At 36.1% G+C, this 21,280-nt stretch overlaps 1 protein-coding gene across 7 annotated transcripts in view; it reads left to right on the forward strand.

Moving 5' to 3' along the window:
- The first annotated feature begins 5,805 nt into the window (after window positions 1-5,805).
- Window positions 5,806-21,280, forward strand: part of LOC137195867 (organic cation/carnitine transporter 2-like) — a 92,752-nt gene continuing 77,277 nt past the window's right edge. The window contains exons 1-5 of one of the 7 annotated variants that reach the window (XM_067608538.1): window positions 5,806-6,031; window positions 8,323-8,475; window positions 11,412-11,491; window positions 15,511-15,567; window positions 16,187-16,267. In XM_067608538.1, the coding sequence (XP_067464639.1) occupies window positions 15,550-15,567; window positions 16,187-16,267 (99 nt within the window). In that variant the 5' untranslated portion in view covers window positions 5,806-6,031; window positions 8,323-8,475; window positions 11,412-11,491; window positions 15,511-15,549. Of the gene's footprint in view, window positions 6,032-8,322; window positions 8,476-11,411; window positions 11,492-15,510; window positions 15,568-16,186; window positions 16,268-21,280 lie in introns of those variants that run through there. The other 6 variants (XM_067608539.1, XM_067608537.1, XM_067608541.1 and 3 more) reach the window with 6 other exon arrangements.

Consider the following 21,280-nt stretch of genomic DNA (forward strand, 5'->3'; position numbering starts at 1 on the left):
CAGCTCTCACCCTCCCTAACTCCTCATTTCTCTTTCTCCCTTCCCTGTGTGCCTTTCATCCTTTCCAGACATCTTTAACTGAGTGAAAAAGGCCTTTATTTCCCTAAACAACTCAGTCTGGACCTCATGAAGCAGAGATACAATCGTCTGAGGGTCTAAGTATAGAGCAGGCAGAGTTATAATTCTATCAGAGAGACATAAAGAGGTAGGTCAGGCCTGTCTACTGGACTTATTTGTACTGTTGGCTTTGGCCGCATGGTATGAATCACACGCACACTGACAGCTAGAAGAGTATTCATTTCTTAACTTCAACGGTTAAAAGTAATATTAAATATTAAGGCCACAGCTATATTGTTGTGTTGTAAAGAAATCTTTTTTTTTAATGTTTTGAGCTGTTCCATTGCAATCTTCCATATAATTATTAAAAAATGTTCCTTGTGATTTCCCTCTGAGGCACACAGACATAAACAGATTTCTGCAAGAGGTCAGAACACAAGGGCAGCCAGAAGCCTGAGACCTTGAGATTATAGATGGATGTCCCAAATCAACATGCCACCAAAACCAAAACAAGTTTTTGACCAAGTGAAACACTGTGGTCACTTTGTAAAAACATAAATACTCATGCCACATCGAATATAACTGAATTTTTTTTTAACTCATACTAACCCTCAGTTCAGCTTCTGTATGAAACAGGGTGTTTTAGCTCTTCTCTCTTTCAGGCCCCCCTCACAATGAGCCCACTCTGTCCTAAGTTGCCCCTCAGGAGACTTCTGCCAGCTCCAGAAGCTAAGTCAGCAAACCATGCAATAAACTATTGTAGTAGGATATCATTATTTTTAACTTGTTCTTTACTCATAATGTCTGTATCTGTATATGTTAGAGCTGGAATTCGATCTGAAATATAAGAATGAATAATGTAAACAACACATGGAAAAACCTTAGCAACAACCTTAGCAACAAAGGCTACAGAATGGATGGCCGTTAGTGGGCATGCACTGACGTCAGCTCGTTGGCAAGGTAGAAAAAAATGTCACAAGTGAAGCATTCAGAGCAGGTTGAAGCCTGTGCTTTTGACTTGCAGGGAGCGTTTCTACATACCTTAACCTCAAGTTTTGTAACTTTTAGCATGTTTAGCATAGATATCTGACATCATAATAGTATATAAATAACAGAAAATCACAAAAAGCATATGTCCCCTTTAAGTTTTCACTGAGTTTTCTGTGCCAGTTAGGTGCACTCTTATTTCCACCTTAAAAATCCAAGGCGAGACAGGCTGGTAGTATTTTACTCTACAGGTGGAAGAAGTTTGCTAACCAAAACAAAAGCAGTAGCAGTAAAACAAAGCATCGTCATACAAACACATAATTTTGTATCTTTTTTTTCTCTGAATGTAACACAACTGCTGATGTCCGCAAAGATTAAGAGTATCTGTAGAGAGCTGAGAGCTGTTGTACTGCTGCCAACAACGGATGTTAGTTAGTTAATGATAAACTAGAAGGAATACAATATCTACGAATCGAAGAATATCACAAGTTTAACATACAAGAATGTAATGTTTTCATATTAACATTCCTTAAATTCCAGGAAATTCATTACATCTTTTGTTTTATGTTAAGATTCACTGTTTTTCAACAAAGGCTATTAAAAATGTTGCTTCCCATTATTTATAATTAGGTACAGCTCTTCTTATAGCTTCAGAAACATTTATCATTTAAAGTCATCCCGATACTAAAATTTCAAAAACAATGACATATCTACTCAAAAAACAAGGTCACAGTAAGAAATGTTTTACTGATAAAGAGTCATGAACTATGCTTTCTATCATGTTCAATTGACTATATCTACCGGATTCACGTCAGAAGAAAGCAAAATAAATCCATGAAAACCAATTTAAAAAAACATGGTTTTCAAAGTCACTAACCACAATGTGGACAGTTCATAAAAAGCACTACACTGAGAACACCAAAACCATCACACACACACCCACACAGTTCACAGTAATCCACCCCTGTGTAAATGACAGGGATTGTGTAATTATAGTTGTGTTAATGTGACATAATGTTCAATCCATCCGCGGATGTGTGGGGGGTTTTTAACAGACCGCCCGGATGAAACCATGTCACTAGCAAACATGAGCTCATCTCCACATTCAGACTAATGACTCAAACTTGGGGCTTAAAAGTCTATTTGTGTGCATTCAAGAGTGAAGATCTCGTGGTCTTCTTCCAATTCACCACATTAAATTGAGATTTGCAGCTGGGAAACTCCATTAACATAGTTGGAGTGAAAAATAGGTGAGGATAACTGCACCAGGAAGGTTCGCATTGTGTTGCAATGGTTGTCAAACATGAAGAAGTGAGTACTTCCTGCATCATATTATAATCTAAAACAGATACAAAGAGCTATTTGCAAATGCTATCTGACCCATGTATGTTAAATTTGGTCACAGTGAAACGGTAAAGCCCACCAGTTTTTCTACCTATCACTGAGTTGGCATTGTGAGTCCTGCCCTGAGGAGCTGGCAGCCATCAGAATTTCATTAATATTGATTAGTTTCAGAGCAAAGGTTTAATGTTACCTAATCTGAATGTTATTTCAGAGGCCAACCAACCCCACCAAGAAAAATATCTTCCAGGAAGCAGAGCACTTGAAATTTGGTTTTAATGTTGTCTCTTGTTTTTCTGGTGAAACTGCACAAAGGTACAGACGGGTTGAATGTTGAAATCAGGCTGAGAGGAGGTTTATAATGATGACAGATTATTTCAAATGTCAGTGTGTGTTATCTTGTCTAAGGTAAGCTAAATAAAGGATAAAAAAAAGAGGAGTGCAACCGGTTAGCCAAGGACAAGTGCGTACAAGTAACGTATTTCACAAATGGGACACAGACAAAAGATAAGAGATATTTGACATCACAAGACTGTATGTGTGTGAAATTCTGCAATTGATTCAGCTATAGTACTGTAAATTGGACATCATTTAATTATTTACAATTATTTACATATTGTTTTTTTTTTACATATTTTAAATGCACATCATGGTGTGAACTTCTAGTTTCAACAAACCAAATCCTTGGCTATGAACACAGATGAGTGGGAGCGGGATCTGTGGTCCAGATGCACTGACTCACTCTGCTGCTGCTCGATGCCCTGGAGAAGAAGAACAGAAAGTCTCAGTGTGTCCTTCTCTTTCTCTCTCAAATCATATTCACTTCAAAATGTGATTTATTGGTAAAATACGGCCCTTCACCTTGCCAACTAGAAGATGATATGCACGAAATTTCTTGAATTACTCTAATCAATTGAATGAAGTACAAATGAAACGCTCAGGGTTTCATATGTACTGTAATACTCAACACCAGTCACTCAGTGCCACAAAAAACATCCCTATATTTTCACATGCGCATAAAATTATTCAAGATTGGTATTGGATCAGGTAGAGGCCTCAGATCACCTGCCTCCTTTATGGGAGAGGCTCAGGATTATAAATCCTGTGCTCTGTTAGCACACTGCTCTGCTGCATGGACATACTGTATTTGTTACCAATTTACATCTTGCTCAGGATGGAGACAGGATGGTGTAACTCTGAACCGTGTGCCTGAAAGTAGATGGAAAAAATGAAAGACTAAACTAAACTGTCATCTACTCTACTTGAATTAACTGTTTTTAATTCAATTGGCTCCACTATTGTAGCCATGATCAATCTCTCCCTTTCAACCGGCTCCGACTCTAGCCAGTTTAAACATACTATAGTTCAGCCTTTGCTGAAAAAGCAAATTTAGACCCCACCCTCCCAATGAATTATACACCTATATCTAAGCTGCCTCGTGTGTCCAAACTGCTGGAAAAAGTTGTCACCAAGCAGCTTATAAATGTTTTAGGAACACATAGCCTGTATGACTCCTTTCAATCAGGTTTTCATAAACTGCATTCAACAGGAACGGCTCTTCTTAAAGTCACTAACAACATTATAATGGCTGCAGATAATGGGAAATGCTCATTATTGGTGTTACTTGACCTCAGCTCTGCTTTTGATACTGTCGATCATGATATTCTATTAAATAGGCTAAACCAGTTAGTGGGTATTTCCAGGTGTGCCATGGATTGGTTCTCATCCTATCTTGCTGATAAGAGTTTTTGGTCTACGTCAGTTCATGTCAGACACAGCACCTTTGTCATGCGGTGTCTACAGGGTCCTATGTTGTTCTGTTTATATGCTGCCTCTTGGATAGATTATTAGCTGTTATAACATCATCATCTCTTATCATTTCTATGCCGATGATATTCAGTTGTATTGTTTTTTTAAACCTGATGACAGTAATCAATTGTCCATTTTAAGTGAATGTTTGGATGCCATCAAGATTTGGATGGCTGACAACTGCCTTCAGTTAAATGTAAGTAAGACAGAAGCTCTTATAATTGCTCCTGAAATTTTTAACCCAAACATCAAGCAGTATATGGGGTTGTTAAGTGTTTGTGTTCAGCATAACCTTCGAAATTTACATGTCATCTTTGACCAATCCCTGTCCTTTGACAATCATGTCAGCCAGTTTATGCATTCATGTTTTTTCCGGTTGAGGAACATTGCTAAATCAAGGTCTGTGGTGACCAAGATTGAGATGGAGATGATTATTCAAGCTTTTATTTCTTCTTGTTTAGATTATTGTAACGCTCTTTTTACCTGTTAAAATAAAACTTCTTTGAACCATCTCCAAACTGTCAAAAAATTGGCTGCTCAGCTTTTAACTAGAAATAACAAGAGATCGCATATCATGCCAATTTTATCCTCTCTTCACAGGCTTCCAATTACATTTTGGATCCATTTTAAGATACTGGTGCTAACCTTTAGAGCCTTGCATGGTCAAACACCCCAGTTTATTGTTGACCTCCTACTCCATTATATGCCTAATCAGGCTCTTAGATCTTAGAACAAAAATAACTGTCTGTCCCTCAAACCCACTTAAAACCTGAGGTGACCATGCTTTTCAAGCTGTTGCATCCAGTCTATGGAATGCTCTCCCCTTATTGTTGCAATCCCTAGACTCTTGTGACATCTTTATGAAACAGCTGAAAACGTTTTTATTCAGACAGGCTTTTGGTTAGCCTGTCTGAATAGCTGCTCCACTTTATTTATTGCTCTTTTAGTTTATTTCCTCGTCTGTGTTTCGCAATGTCTGTACTTGTTTATGTGTTTCTGTCCTCATTGATTTGTTGTTGCTGTGATTTGTCAGCCCTGTGCTGTCTGTTGTCATTGATATTTTTAATATTTCCTTTAATAATATGTTTTTCATTAACGTAAAGCACTTTGTGATTTTGTATCTGTGAAAGGTGCTATACAAATAAACCTTTACTTACTTTACTCATAATGAATCATATGTCTGATAATCATAATATATGATAAACATGGCACTCTGAATGGTGCTATTTTATATTGTGAGCACTTTTACTTTTATTTACTGCTAATATTTCTGTAGTTTACTTGAGTCAAATTAAGTAAAACCAATAGTGGGTAGCTCTCGGTCTGAAAAGTGAGGCCAACGTGGAAGTGCCTTAAACCTGCATTCTTTCTAAGGACCAACAGGGGGCGACTCCACTGGTTGCAAAAAGATGTCCGATTGTATAGAAGTTTATGAGAAAATGACCCCTCTTCTCATTTGATTTATTACCTCAGTAAATGTTTTGCTTATGGGTTTATGGTCTCAATCACTAATTTCAAGTCTTATCCAATACAGCATACTGTTTATTTTGTAAATTATAGCCCCATTTAGAGTAAAATAGACGATAAAGCAGCGTATGCTTTAGGGCGTGACTACGTTGTGATTGACAAGTGGGTCGCTACCAAGGCGACAACATTGATTACGTAACGTAACCATGGCGTAACCCCAGAGTCACAGGATACAGAGTGGGTGCCGCTATTTCACAGTGTGTTTTCAGTTCATGATAGTCATTGAAACATTTCGGTCACCCAAAAAGCCTCGTTCTGCGTTTGGTTGTATTAAAAGATCCCGTAAAGAGTCAGCTGTTCAGTTTATCCGGTAAGTACACTTGGTTTTAATGGTTTTAAGTTCTTTTTTCGCTAGCGAAAATTTGAACTAGCATCAGTATTATCACAGCTAAAAGTTCACCATAGACTGTAAATGACCGTGCTCACCAAGCTAGCAGCTAGAGCTAGGCATAACTCCACCTTCTCATCCAAATATGATCACTTCTGGCTCCAAAATTCAAAGATGGCGACGTTCAAATCGCCGAACTCGGGCTCCAAAACATGAATGTATTGTAAGAGCAAAAAACAACTTCAGTTGTAGCTGTTGCAGTGTGTACTAGTTATATATCTATAGGATTATTGTAAACTTTTCTGGGTCAATCTTAACCTTGTTGCATAGACAAAGCTTTAAGAGACAGAGAGAGAGAAACAACAAATGACTCAAACTTTGGCATTTCCTTCAACTAACTGTTACATGGGCCCTCGTGTGCAGAGCAATAAGTCATTAAAACTAATGATATAGATAAGTTCCCGACTTCTAGAAAATGAAAAGATACATTTACACTTATTTTACCGTTTCATCTGGTTTATCGTCCCAGAGAACAAACCCACTGAGCCCTGCCTGCGGTATTGAGAACAACTCATCATATAGCATCAAACTGTAACAAAAACTGAATTTAAACTCATTTTTAATAATTAAGTTGATGTGGACTTTGTTACAAAAAAGGTCAAGTACAAAAAAGTAATGAGGTTGAGACAGTCCGAGAGATCATACAGTTACCAAAAGCCATTGACATTTGTGTACAATTATTATACCATCACATTTTTCATCCACAATCACCAAGTCAAGCTGTGCCACAACTATGAGAAAATAAGTCAAACAGGAAAATTGAAATAGTAATGTGTGATCTGTTGGTTTGGCTACCTAAAGCAGAGCATTTTCCACAGCCAAAACCAGGCAATCAGAACAACTCAACGCCTATAATGAGGTAGAAAAATGCTTCACTTAGCCCAAAAAAATGGATAACATGATTCCTTAATACAAGCCAAGTATCCTGGTTTAAACTATTATATAGTAAGTGAACTCACTGTTAGCTAAAAGTAGACAACACAGGATGAAAATAGTTCTATTAAAGCCTGTGGCTGTCAACTCCATCCAAAACAGAAATTTAGCTAGCCTCTAATGCTAAGCCCAGACATTCCTATGTAACATCACTAGCCAGTTTTTAGATGGGTTTCTAGAAAAATGACAGTGTAGCTCCTCCACAATAGAGCCCAAAAATCCTTAAATTCTACTATTGACTTCATTTATCCAGTTATCGTGGCCAAAATATGAAACAGCTCACCGCCACAGCTCACACAAAAGCTTACAATAACATCTGCATGAATCAAAAAAAATAAATAAATCAATCAATCCATAGAGAGTAAGAGGCTGCAGCAAGACATTTATATAACTTGATGCTTTAATCTGTGTGCCATTTATCTTCTCCTTTTCAAATAATCACCCAAAGTAAAGTAAATCTAGGGCAAATGTATCTATGACAGTTACCTCACCACCCTTACAGCGGTTTAATGGTTGAGTCAGTCTTGTATGATGTTCGGTCATACATCTGACACAACAGCTTTGTACAGTAGTTCCCATAGACGGAAGCCAGACAGCTGCCTGCCTGCCAAATGTGAGAACTTGTTTGCTTTGTTTCCATGGGCAGGGGCTTTAAAGAGCTGAGTGTGTTTGTGTATGTGGGTGAGACACAGTGACTGAATGTACGAGAACATGTTTTTCTTCAAACTACCGGGTGTGCACGTGTGTCTGTTTGTTTACATGATCATGTAGATGATCATAGATAGATATTTAGGCATGTTTCGAGCTTGTGTGGGCTTGTCTAAATGACTATCCCAGTTGGCCTACTAAGCTACTTAATGTCTCATTCCTCTCGTGCACCATGAGACCTTACTCTGAAATCCCAATGACACAATACTTTCCGGCAGGTTCTGCATGTGTATCAAAGAGGTTCCCTTTTTGGACAGAGACTACACTGGACCTATTGTGTTCTACACTGACATGAACACTTACTTGAACATTTTATTCATTTACAATTCAGGCTTGGCAATGACCATGAAAGGTTATAATGGGTGGCAAAGCTTTGAGGCTTGTTTTAGTAACATTTAAAAAGTTAATTGGATTAAACCACAGTAAAGAAGTGTTTTTGTCAAACTAAATTAATGTTTCATTTAAGGCCTAATTTGTGTTTATTTCATAAGGGTGGTGGTAACTCCAAGGCTGTTTTTATCATTCATTTCTTTTAATTAAGTGCTGTACTTACAGGCATTTCCCCCTCTTAGCAGCCCAGTCTCTTAGTGCCTCTTAAATGGGCGTGTCAGGGTGTTCACCTACTTCACTGACCAAGGAGCCTTTGTTTGGAGATAAGAGCCGTCATTGTCTGAGTGACCTTGAGAGTTTGACTGAGACCAACCCAGCCACTGCTCATTCCAAAGGTGAATATGGAAACATTAATAACAATGTTCACAGACCTTGACCCTCTTTTATCTTATATCCAGCTGAGAAGAAACCAACAGCTACTGTGTTCCAAGTGGAAAGCAAAAAAGGGTTGGGAGATTTTTGGCCTGGAAAGTTTCCGATAAGGAAGACAGACAGCATGTGGAAACCTTTTGCCACAACCTTGGCTCATGAAGCACACATTGTTGAAAGCATCTGACAGTTTCTGGTGACCAATTTCTGCACCTTGACCTCTGGTGTCATTAACGTGTGGTGAGCCAATCAACAGGCAGGGAATGTTGTGAGGTTGCCATGAAGACAAAACAACAAGAATGACTGTGAGAACTAACATATTTTGCTTTAATAGGAAGGTTAACCAGGGCATCCACTATTGTTTCACCAGTTGCCTTGAAATCTGTTGTTGGTGGACATTTCTTCCTCTCTTCCTGGCACTTTATGAGTTTAGTATAATAGATTTAACCTCTCCAGGACCGTCATACTAGAACTTTTATCACGATATTCAGGGCAGATCATGGTTTATAATCAAAGTGGGGTGACATGAGTGAGAAATATTTTATAATCCGGTTCATGAGGTTCCACTACAGAGCCACCATCTCATTCAATTTAAGTGTTTTCCTCTAATTATTAGCCTAGTTCTTTTCCTGTGCAAGTTGCACCATACATTATTATTATTATTATTATTATTATTATCAGTATTTTATAAGCAACATAAATTAGCAAGGAAAATGCATTTTTGATGTACAATAAACATGACATATGTTCTCCTGAGATTTCAGTGGTAACCTAGCAACATGCTGATCAAGACTAGGCTACCTGTCCTTCTGTCTTCACTTGAGGATAGACCACCTGTTATGTATTCACTCAGTTGTTAAATATGTATTCCTCTCTGAATATCAAGATGAAAAAAAGTAGGGGTGATAATTTTGGAGTGACCCAAAGGCCTACTCTCTCTTCACAGACGCTAACTGCTTCTCCTTCCCTCTGCTAATGCACCAAACATGACCAAGACCCACTCTGGCCACCACTAACCAACTACATAACTAACTGGTAACTGTAGTGTGATAAATACTGAATTTGAAATTGTATTCCTTAAGCTACTTATTGCTGTAAAAACTGATGCATATTACTAAGTTGAGCATGTTGCTGCCTAACTGACAAACACTACAGCTGGCTGTGTCCCAACTTCACACCAATTCTGACCATGTATTAAGTATCATACACTGAAAAATATAGGCCTACTCTGGCAATGCCAACATTTATGCCATTGTCACACTGTAATTGTTGATAGATAGCTAGTATTGACACATCAGGGAAAGCACAGGTGTAGTTAATTTCATTAACAATAGCGTGCTGCACTGGCATGGCTTACTGACCACCATTAATGTTATTAGATACAGCTGTGTGTTTCCTGCTATGGCTAATGTCTTTTTGAAATTACGTTTTGTCTCAATAAAATGCACAATCAAAATTAAGATGCTACTCTCAGCTGAAAAAAGGGAAGTCTGTTTTGCTGGCGCCAGAAAATGAGGAAATAAAGTAGCCTAATCAAAATTGGGAGGGACTGTATCGTACCTCCGTATAAAATGTTCAAATTTGAAATCAGCAGTTGTAGTTTGACTGAGTTACCATCACTGCACTCAACTTGTGAGGTTGAGTGACATAATGGTAGGGAGATATATATATATGAATGATGTGTGTGTGTATTCTAACTTCTTATGGTGACCGTTAGGTTAAGAATGAACATTTTACAATATAAAGTCACAAATTTTCCTTGAATAAATTCTTGAAGCAAGGAGTATTCTACTATAAAAGAAGGGACCATACTATTCTCAGTGAATGTGGGTTAGTATATTAATGCTCGGGTTGTGTTCCACTCTCTCATCTGGCTGTCTGCCAGGCCTATACAGTAAAATCTTGAGCCTGAATGGAGGATAAAAGCTGCAGCTGTGGAAGCAGCAGGCAGTCAGACAAAAGTAAATGGAGTCATTCTCCAAATCAAGGCCAACTCATTGGACTGCTGCGGTTGTAACCCAATTATTCCCAGGCCACATGTTCTCTAAGCAGGGGTTTCAGGGAGAGGGGGAAGCCCTCCTTCTCTCTACTGCAGTCACCCCATAAAACACAGAGGGGGAGAGACGGAGGGTGGCAGGGGGAGAAAGTAGGGAAAGCCATAAGTGTTATTCCATATGACCTAAGTGTAAAGTCAGTTTCAAATGTGGCTGTGGGTGAGGGCTGGCATATACTGTGTTGTAGTATGGTGCTTATGGAAAGACAGATGGTGGACAGAAGACTGTAGGATGGAATGGGAATCCCCCTTTGAAAACACCCTACCAGTGATATGATAGTAAACGTCTTGTTATCCGCCATCATTTAGAGACATTCATGTTTAAAAAATAGAGCAAGAAAAAAAGAGTGAGATGATGGGCTGTAAAGTGATATGAATGACAAATAACAGTCCAAGTCTTAAGGTTTATTGGTTTATTTTTGTGTATTTTATTGTATGTGAGAATTTGAATAGTGTTACAAGAATTTCAAAATATTAACTTAACTCATAGGGTAAATCCATGTGAAACCATGATGGTTATTGTGATGACTGTGCAAAACAAGCTGCTCACTCAGCATATTCTGTCCTTTATTGATATGAAGAGTAAGATATGTAAAAAGCAGATTTGGAGAGACAGAGTTAAAGAAATCATCTCAATGAACAACCAAAAGAGACTGCAACAAGGCTTAACATAGAGAGACCAAGGCAGCTCTTAAGGAGTAGATGGATGTGGTTTGCACTACAGTGTAGTGGAGTTAGGGATAATAAATGATGTGAGAGTGAGTAGTTGTTACAGGGAACCATGCGCAGAGGTCACAATCATCACCCACTACACTCTGCTAAACCTCCCCCATCCTCTCTCTTCCTCAGTTTCTCTTCTGCCCAAAGAGTGACAGACACTTTCTACATGAAGCTTATGGAAAAAGGGATTTCCTTACAGTATAAATGTGGTAAGTTGTTTGTTCTGGCAATAACTGTATATATTGACCTGTCATTGTTGTCTGACATGATGAAGGGAGTTAATCAAGAAAGTGATGCAGGAAATCTGTCTTTGAAAAACTGTTTAAATGAATGCAACTGATTCAATATGTCTGAACTCAAAAAATCAGAATAAAGGGTAGTACTGAGTTCTCCTACTGTGTCAGGTTGTTCATGATCATGTGACAGTCACCCAGTAGGACTCTTGTCAGTGTCTTCTAAAATGACCCATATGACAGTTTCTAGAAAGACTCATATATATCTTTACTGATATGCCACCTCTGTGGTTAAGTTAAATGTACCTAAAGTAGGCTACTTGGTTTAAGTTAAGGGAAGATTGTGTTAATGGTTAAGGATAGAAAAACTAAACTTTTTAGTTAGCTAAACAATCAACAACTTTTTTTTTTCTTCTGGTGAGTATCATTTCAGCAAAAATATTTTTGTATAACAAGTGTGCTGTCTAAGCAGTCACAAATCACAAAGATATTCAGTTTACTATCATAAATGACAAAGAAAAGCAGCACATCCTCACATTTGAGAGGCAGGAACTTGAAAATAAAAATGTCTTAAAACATCTTTGAAATCTTTGAAAATTTATTGATTATCATAAATGAATACAGATTTTTTTCCGTTGACTGATTAGTCAATTAAACAACTAATTGTTTCAGCGCAACTTGCATTTTGTTGCCACCCAGTGGATAAACCAGGCAACAAGAAAAATATCAGAATCTGTTAATTAACTGATTGGCAGTTTATAATCCCAAATGTTTATAACTCCAAATGACAAGTGTTTATAATCACAATCCTCAGTTTATGTACAATACCTTTTCTACTCCAACTATTCTTGATCACATGGGCTGTGATGGTTAAAGGGACTCTCACCAAAGATACAATGATGATGGTTATTTCCTTTGGTGGTCATTATGTAATTACATTTGATGGCTTATGGCCCCATCGTGTGGTCGATGATGATCTCTACAGTGCTTTCAACACAATAGCCTGCGTCAAAGCTGGCTGGTAGTAACAGTTTTTGCAGTCACCCATGAGGTTCACTTTTTTATTGTTAAATCACTGACCAATTACGAATTACAAACCACTCCGAAACAAAGCATTTTCGACTTTCTCTTCCCAGTTGTATGATAACCTTAAAACTGTGTTATTTGCTTTTTCACTGTTTTTCACACTGTGAAAACGAAACACGTTGCTCATGAGCAAAACAAAGTCTTCTGTATACAATGTAGGGTAAACGTCCCTATTAAGCCCACCAAATCCACTTTTCAGACATTTTTCATATATAATGCCCCAATTTAAGTGAGAACATTTTTGTTAAAATGAAAGTCTAATCTCTCATTTGAAGTGTCAACAATTCATTTATTCCAATTTCTAATGTTTTTAATGTTTAATTTGTCAAAATATGGCAAAAGTCCGGTATGGGCTTAATGGGTACCTAACGTACCCTTTAAGCCCATGGGTGTTCCAAATAGGCCCACTTCATGATTTGTTGATAAATAAATATATATATTAAAAAATCTTAAGAATACAAACTTGTTCTATTCAAATCTGTAAACTCTTAGCTCTCAATAGCTATTTTCATTTTGTCTCCACTTCATTCCTATGGTCTGTAAATGGCATTTGAAATGGGCGTGACCAGCCATTTTGCTATGTTGTCAACACAGAAAAAGCTAAACTTACAACATGTCCTCTTTGGAATGTAGCCAAAAAACTATTCATGAACAAAATTAAAACTATAGTGGAAATTATTCTCAAATACTTCATCTTTCAATATGTGTTGTCATTTTGTCTGTATCTCTATCCTATGGTGTGCTGTTGGCTTTTGAAATTGGCCAAAATTTCTGGTTCAGCCAGCTGGTTGAAAGTACAAAGATGTTTTTATGAAGATTTCTGAAGACCAACTGACTGGAAAAACAGCTTGCAGATTCAACACTAATGTTCTAGGGATGGTAAATGAGTCAATTTCAGGATTTACAATTAAACAATAAATTTAACTGATTTTCGAATGTTAATCACGTTTAGGCTAATAGTTTGAAAACCTTGTAAGAACACATTTTAAAACCATTCAGTTCATTGTGGAGTAACATTATAACATACAGTTCATTGTGAGGAGACATCGGTCATAACATCTTAACGCTCATTATCTCATCTTAAACTAAAACTTATCTGAAAAGTAAAGATTAGAAAAATATTGCTTATGTTAGCATAGAATATAGGGCTGTCCAGAATGAATTGACCTATTTAATATCAGTGATATTTAAATATAATTATCAAATTTATTGAGCTGATTCATGAGGTGAGGTTAAAATTAGGGGGGGGAATGGTTCAAAAGTCAAAAGGGACAAAATCCCCATTGAAACACAGTCAAGTGGGCTTAATAGGAGCAGGTGGGCTTAAAGGGAAAATCAGTGACTTTATGGTTAAAAGACAGAATATTTGTATTCTATGCACATGACATTAAAAAAAACTATATGAAATAAATCTATACATGGTGTGCTAACATAACATGAAGAGTATTAATTGATCATGCTGAGAAATAATTAGTTATACTCATTTATATCCACCCCAAACAGTGTGATTTTTTTTGGTAGCGTACCCTTTAAGCCCACCAGATAAAAATGTTAATTAAAAAATAAATAAAGATAAACATACACATTTATTATCTATTTAACAGTATAATAATATGAACTGCATACAAAAATGTAAACTATACATACTTATCATGCTTTATGTCATTGCAATGAACCATACTATGCAGCTACTCTATTGATGCAGCATGTGGTCTGTTTGCTTGCATGCTAAAACTCATATTTTGATTTCAAAAGAAACAATATTTCTGATTCAAGTAATATTCTAACATATGTCTTATTCAAATCACTAATCTCTTAAATTTTGATAACAATTGAGTATTTACCAAAAATAGGAGTAGAAATATGCAAAAAATGTTATTTTCTGAGGGTACCAAAATCACCAAAGCTTTCTTGCAACTTCTTTTGGGATCAGCAGGCACATGTCACACATATGCTTCGATAACTCAATATTGACAAATCTGATTGACTTACAATAAAAAGTGTCATTTATGTAACAAGCAGCTTCATGGGAAGAAACATCAAACAGAAAAAAATTATGATGTGTTTTTTTTAAATTCGACTCAGAAGTTGCAAGTGGGCTTATATGGTACGCGGGCTTAATAGGGACGTTTACCCTATTTATTTACTAAATACACAATGCCACACCTAATTACAAAACAAACGAGAAAAAAAAGCTGTTACATTTGGAACCTAATGTCTAAATCCTTAAAGTAACTCTTCCATTTTAAAATCATAGCTCAAGAGTCAAAAGGATAAAAGTATTATATTCACTGTAAATTGGAAAGATGTTGTAATTGTCTTTGTAGAATGACAATATTGCAGCAATAATGTTTTACTTAGGTTTGGTATATACACCACACTGTTAATACAGTTCACTGAAGTATACTTTTTACCAGAGCTGGAATGATTATGTAGATGGAAGGTATATTTTACTGCTGTAACACATGAATCAAATTAGCATTAAAACATCATGTTAAATTTCCTCTATATCATAAATAACTGACAGAACTTTGCTGTGGACCTTTGCCTTATACCAATCATACATACATATCTGATATTTTTCATGCACTTTCCCCTTGACCTCTGTACTACTCTGTCTGCAAGTGACAATTGCTTTCTCTTTTTTTTTTTGTCTAAAACACAAGTTAAATCTTATTCATCTCCAGATGATAGACAGATAATTACATACAAGGTCTTCAGTAAGCTTAACTTTAGGGTTTAGGTATCCATATACGGGTACAGTATGTTTATTAATGAAACCCTCACCATCTTTACAATGCCACACAGTTACAAAGCATTCAAAGTCACTGAAAAATAAAATCATAAAGGCACTGTTATATTTGATAAGCGACTGTCATTTTTTCATTTAATTTTTTCTTCTACTGTAGACCTGAAGTCAATGATCCCACGTTTTCTTAGGTTTGGATATGAAGTCCCTTGCAAGGGTAAGGTTAGGATTTAGGCTAAAGCTAAGTCATGAATAATGTTGTAGGAGAAAATTAAGCTGCATGTTGATCCGAGTTGGGTCTGTTATTTCTTCTGTTCTTCATCACTACAACATCTGAGTAGACAATTTCATCCTCAGCATTACCTGAAAGAAGTAAAGTAGACTCTTGAAATGTATCTGACAAAGAGAATCCATCACACTGAACAATGTCAAAGTATGTCATCGTCGTGTGGTAATGTATTTGAGACCTTTTAAAATCAGTCCATACTTTCAACTCTCTTGCCACGGAATGGTTTAACAAAACTTTAACGATACTCAAAATAAATGTTTAACATTTTGATTGATTCAAACAATATAAGTTTTTGCATATTGATTTTCATGGTGCATGTCATTAGATGCAATGCAGGAGCTACCACAAATGCTTTCCAACATCTATAAACTGCAGTAGCCTGTGCTTTGCAAAATTACTTTCAGAAGTATACTGTACATGGCTTACTAATTTGGATAAACCTGCATTTTTTTCAGTATGACACAAAATGAAGATAAAGACATTTGAATGAGGAGAAAATCTTTCTCTTACCTTCAGTAACACTCATGGGTCTTGTTTTCTTTTGCAGATGTTTGATACCAAAAAACAGCGCCAAAAGGAGAAGTGGAGTGGTAAGACTTGCTATCACACCCACAGTCACAGAAGGGAAGTGAGTAATGGAAGCTAGAAAACACAAACAAATATGAACCCAAATTAGATATAGAGACAATATAAATTAGGGTTGAATGGCTAAAATATCTCGCCAAAATCAGACAGGGGCTGTGCACATTTTTATGTATGTGGTACAGCAGCAGTGACATTGATCATCATCAATAATTTAAAATTCTTTAAAAACAGCAACAGTATTGACAGGATCTAGCAGTAATTAATGTTCAGTGTTTTTTCTGAAGGCCAGACTGTTACGCTGTTGATGCACACAGACACACTTCATGGGAAGTAATAATTTTAAAACAACAGGAAGTTCTTCAAGGACAAACCAAATCAAAATCCCAGATGTGTACTTGCTACCCACAGGATTTTACTGAGGTGTCAGACTGTACATATACAGAAAAGGGAAAGCCCTGACATTCATTGTAAAAATCTTTAAATCTGAGACTACTTGTCTAAAAGCTGACCTGTACCACCCAACTGATAAATTTGTGATATTTTTTTTCTTTTTTGGAAAATAAAATCATGAATTAGCTGTGGGGATTTGATATCAACCAAAGGAAGCAACAAAAAAAGGAATTTGATCATTCCTTGAGATACAGTACCTTTACAGCTTGTCAGCTGGATAACTGTTTCTTCTTTGCTGACATTGTTTTGAACATTGCACTTCAAGTTTCCTGTCGGTTGACCATATAAACTGATGCTTATATTTGAAACTCTGGGTGTGTCTTGTTCAGTTGCGTTTGAAGCCAGTGATGGTGTGTCCTCTGTCATGCGACTCAGGGACTGTCTGTGGGCTTTGGTCTGCATCAGTGAGTAACCGTCCAAACTCAAACTGAACTCTTTGACATCTCCCTCAGAAGAGCAGGTGACCTTCATTTGTTCTGGTGACAAACACGTTTGAAACACAGCTGGCTCTGACACAGGAGCTGGAAGACAGCATATGGTCACACAGTCACACATACAGAATATACAGTATAAAATGCACAGCAAAATCCAGTGCAAACTCTGAAACATGTCATTCATACTGTACATTGTCAGCTAAAGACAATATGCAGACACCTTATGTATAGACATATTCATATAGTATATACAGTAAATTATAAAATTATGTGGAACTTTAAAAAAGTATATTAAACAGTTATAAAAGTATTATATGAATATAAAATATCCAAATATAGGATTATATAATAAAAATACAACAATTCATACACAGTACACTTACACTATAATATATTATGGAGGTTAGACTAAATATTGGAAACACTTCTCAGTATAATCAAATACAATTCAACTACAGCCCCCAAAATGCCTGAATGAAACCTCTAAAATATTAATTGGTAGGACTTATGCAGGTCAGTTCTAAAAGACTGCCTTAGTCTTTGCTCAATTTACCTAATAAATTGACAACTCACCAAGTATAAAACCTACATATTTTAAAAATATTTCTAAGTCTTGCAGTTTTAATGAATGTATTACATACATAAATACAAGTTATACACTTAGAGTTGAATGCACTTAAAATCATTGTATTCATAATACTGTTAAATAAGAGAAAGAACAAGCCGCATTTATATGTGGGAACTTACGGGAAATTGCTGTTTTAAAATAACTACAAATTACAAATATTGTATTCATAATCCTAATTTAGATATGAAATAATACAGTTTGCAAACCATAACACACAATTCCATGCAATGTTTGACACAGACACAATAATGCAATCTAATAATTAATAAGTCATATATTTGGCAAGTATAAATATGTTTGTTTGCATTCATTTGTTTAGCTTTACAGTGCATTTTTTCAAGTATTCTACATTGGTACTGACCATGGTTTGTATTTTATAAAAGCATTAAATACATTTTACTCAAAAAAAATCCTACCTTGTATTTCTAGATGCATGATGAGTTTGTGTGATAATTTACCATCAGACTTATATATTTCCCACACGTAATCCCCAGAGTGTCTCTTCCTTGCATTATCCAGCCTGAATGTTCCATTGGTGAAGAATGCACTGAGACCTTGGTACTCCTTATCCAACTCAACTACCTTATTATTCACTATGTTTAAAATGTTAGTCCCATCTTTTTTCAAAGTTATCCTTGTTGCATCATTGGGCAGGTAAAAAATCAACGGCTCCCCATGTGCTCCAACACACTGCCGAGTTTGAGTAGGTTCAGGTAGATTACATTCCATAAACCCTATTAGAGACAAGCAAACATACAATATATATATATATATATATATATATATATATATATATATATATATATATATATATATATATATATATATATATATATATATATGTGTGTGTGTGTGTGTGTGTGTGTGTGTATAGTAGCTATTTTTAATTTCTTTGAATATTGCATCAGTAAATCTTTAATGATTTTGTTCAATGATCAACTACACAATTACCCTAAATTGTACCTTTTGCTGTTGGCAGCAGGGCTGTGAGGATCATATAGATGAACATCATTTTTCTGTTGAAACACACATCAAACTATCTTTAAAGCATGGTGATTTTCTCATGTAGGCAGAACAATCAATTAATTAAAAGTAGCTCAGTTTCATATGTGATCTTTTTGAATGTACTATCAAGTTTTTTTTTCAGTTAAATTAAAAACTTACAGAAACATGCTTGGACAATATAGATACTATTTTGTAATATTTGAGTACTTAAAAGACAGTTTTAGTCATAAGAATTCATTTCTTCTTTTAGAAATTGTAACAAGTAATAAAATATTACACTTTTTTTCTGCACACTGTAACTCCAATAACTAGCTCAAAATTTAAAATTCACTCACCACTTTTACAATGAGGTGTCTTCTTTGTGGCTTATTTACAGACCTGTGTACTTTCCACTGTCAGCAGGCGGGTTTGTTTCTGGTTTTGTTGTGAGGAGAGAATCAAGGAAGCAGTTATTTGCTCTAAGCAAAGTACTTCCGAATCACATTGCTTCTTATCCTATTTGAATTTACTAAAGTAACTGAGCCTCTCGCAGTATTGAGACCAAGAGGGTATTTTCTGTTGTCTTTAGTTCATATTTCTGAATTGTCATGCATTGTCTAAGCTGTTATGTGAATGGCTACACTTACCTGGATGACTTTCTGAATGCAGTTACAACATACTATCAAGGACATTAGGGCACATTAGTTTTTTTTTTAGCTAAGGTGAATTGTACAGATAATTACAGCATATAGATCTTAACCACTTTAAAAGATCACACCTGATGATGATAACACCGTTTTTCTGGAAATGGAAAAGAAGTGTGAAGAAGTGTGTAGTGGTGTGAATATAAATTACACCACTATTATTTATTTTAGTTGCCAGGATGTCTCAATATATCTCTACAAAAGATGTAAGTCCATTAGTCAAGACACATATCACACAGATTAGTGAATGTCAGCTGCCTACAAGAAAAGATGGCATACAGATTTAACATTTGTACATTTGTGTAGTTCTAAATTTATTATTACATATTATTCTTGAAATACCTTACTCATTTTAATAGGAAACAGTGAGAACATGCATCACATTTCTTTAAGGGCAATGAATGCACAGTGGGTGAGAGGGCTCATTTGTCAATTCTGTCATCAACCATGTGAAACAGAGGTCTCAGCTACAGGGGTCCTGTATAAGACACATGCAGCCCCAGAAAGCCTCCATGAATAAATCATTTTTAATATTTGCCTTACCAAACACTGTACAAAATGCAGTGTAATGAAGGACACATCATGGTATTTCTAAAGTTAAGACAACATTTAAATGCAAAATTTTCACTCACAAAGACATGAGACTCTGAATGGTTCTTACACCCATGTGCTGTATAAAAACCTATTATGTTTTTATCTCTCAACTCATCTGCAAGCATATCTTAAAGCTGTGGAGGATGAGAGATTTTGTATTACTGTAAAGGACACTACAAAGAGATGAACACTTCATACCTCTCAACATACAGACATGGTGTTTATTTTTAAATCATCTACTGTATACTACTTACCATGCTATGCATTTAGAGAGATGCAAACGGAAATAACATCTTAGGCGTGATAATCTATTGTGTGAGGGGGTCTGTTAAAAACCACAGCTTTTTTTCCCTACAGTATCTCTCAGCTTCACCACACCATCAGACCAGTGTCAAGATGGCTGAGAAAGAGAGACATGTGATCATGTTGTGGTTGAGTATCTGCGTAGGAGAATAGACACAGTGAAGAGTAAACAAGCTAATTATGACTTGATACTGAATGCTTTTCTCAAATTATCAAAGTATGCCATGTGATCTATTCAGCAACAACAATACGCAAAATAAAACTGGTCAGGCTTAAAACTCTCACAGGAGAGACTCACTTCACGTCTGCTGTGAGCACAGATACACAATCTTGCTAAGAGTACATATAAATAATCAAAATTAGAGTTAAGTTACAGCATCAACTTTACTCCCACCCTGTGGACCCAGATAACATAACAAGAATATCTGAGTGTGGAAATTAATCACTGATGCATGTAATGTTTCTGGCAACAAAGACTGGAAGAAGTGGACTTTTGCTTATTTAAAGTGCAGAGTGGCCTTCTCATACTGTATGCAGCCCAGGTGGACTGTAACAGTAGGATGACTCCAACATGATGTAGCAGTTGGGGTGGAGACAGTGTGTGCATCAGTCTAGTATCAATGTGTGCATGAATCCAGTATCTGAAAAGCCACACTGATATTGACAAAAAGTTACAAAAAATTCAATGTATTGTTATGATTTTGTTCCATTACCATCATCTAGTTACATGTGAGGACTTTTGTCTCCATCTTGTGGTAAAAATGATTTGTTGCTTGGAGCTTGTACTTCTGTCTCTTCGTACTGATACACATATTTTGTATTGATTGTTGTTTTAGGTGATTGTTGTATTCCTCTTTTATATGTTATTACTGACTGCAACATTGGGACATTATACAGTACTCTACTTGCCTTTTATTAGTTTCACAGACACTGAAGTTAGAGTATCTCCTTCTTTTCAT

Source organism: Thunnus thynnus, chromosome 13, assembly GCF_963924715.1.
Source record: "Thunnus thynnus chromosome 13, fThuThy2.1, whole genome shotgun sequence".
Lineage (NCBI taxonomy): Eukaryota > Metazoa > Chordata > Actinopteri > Scombriformes > Scombridae > Thunnus > Thunnus thynnus.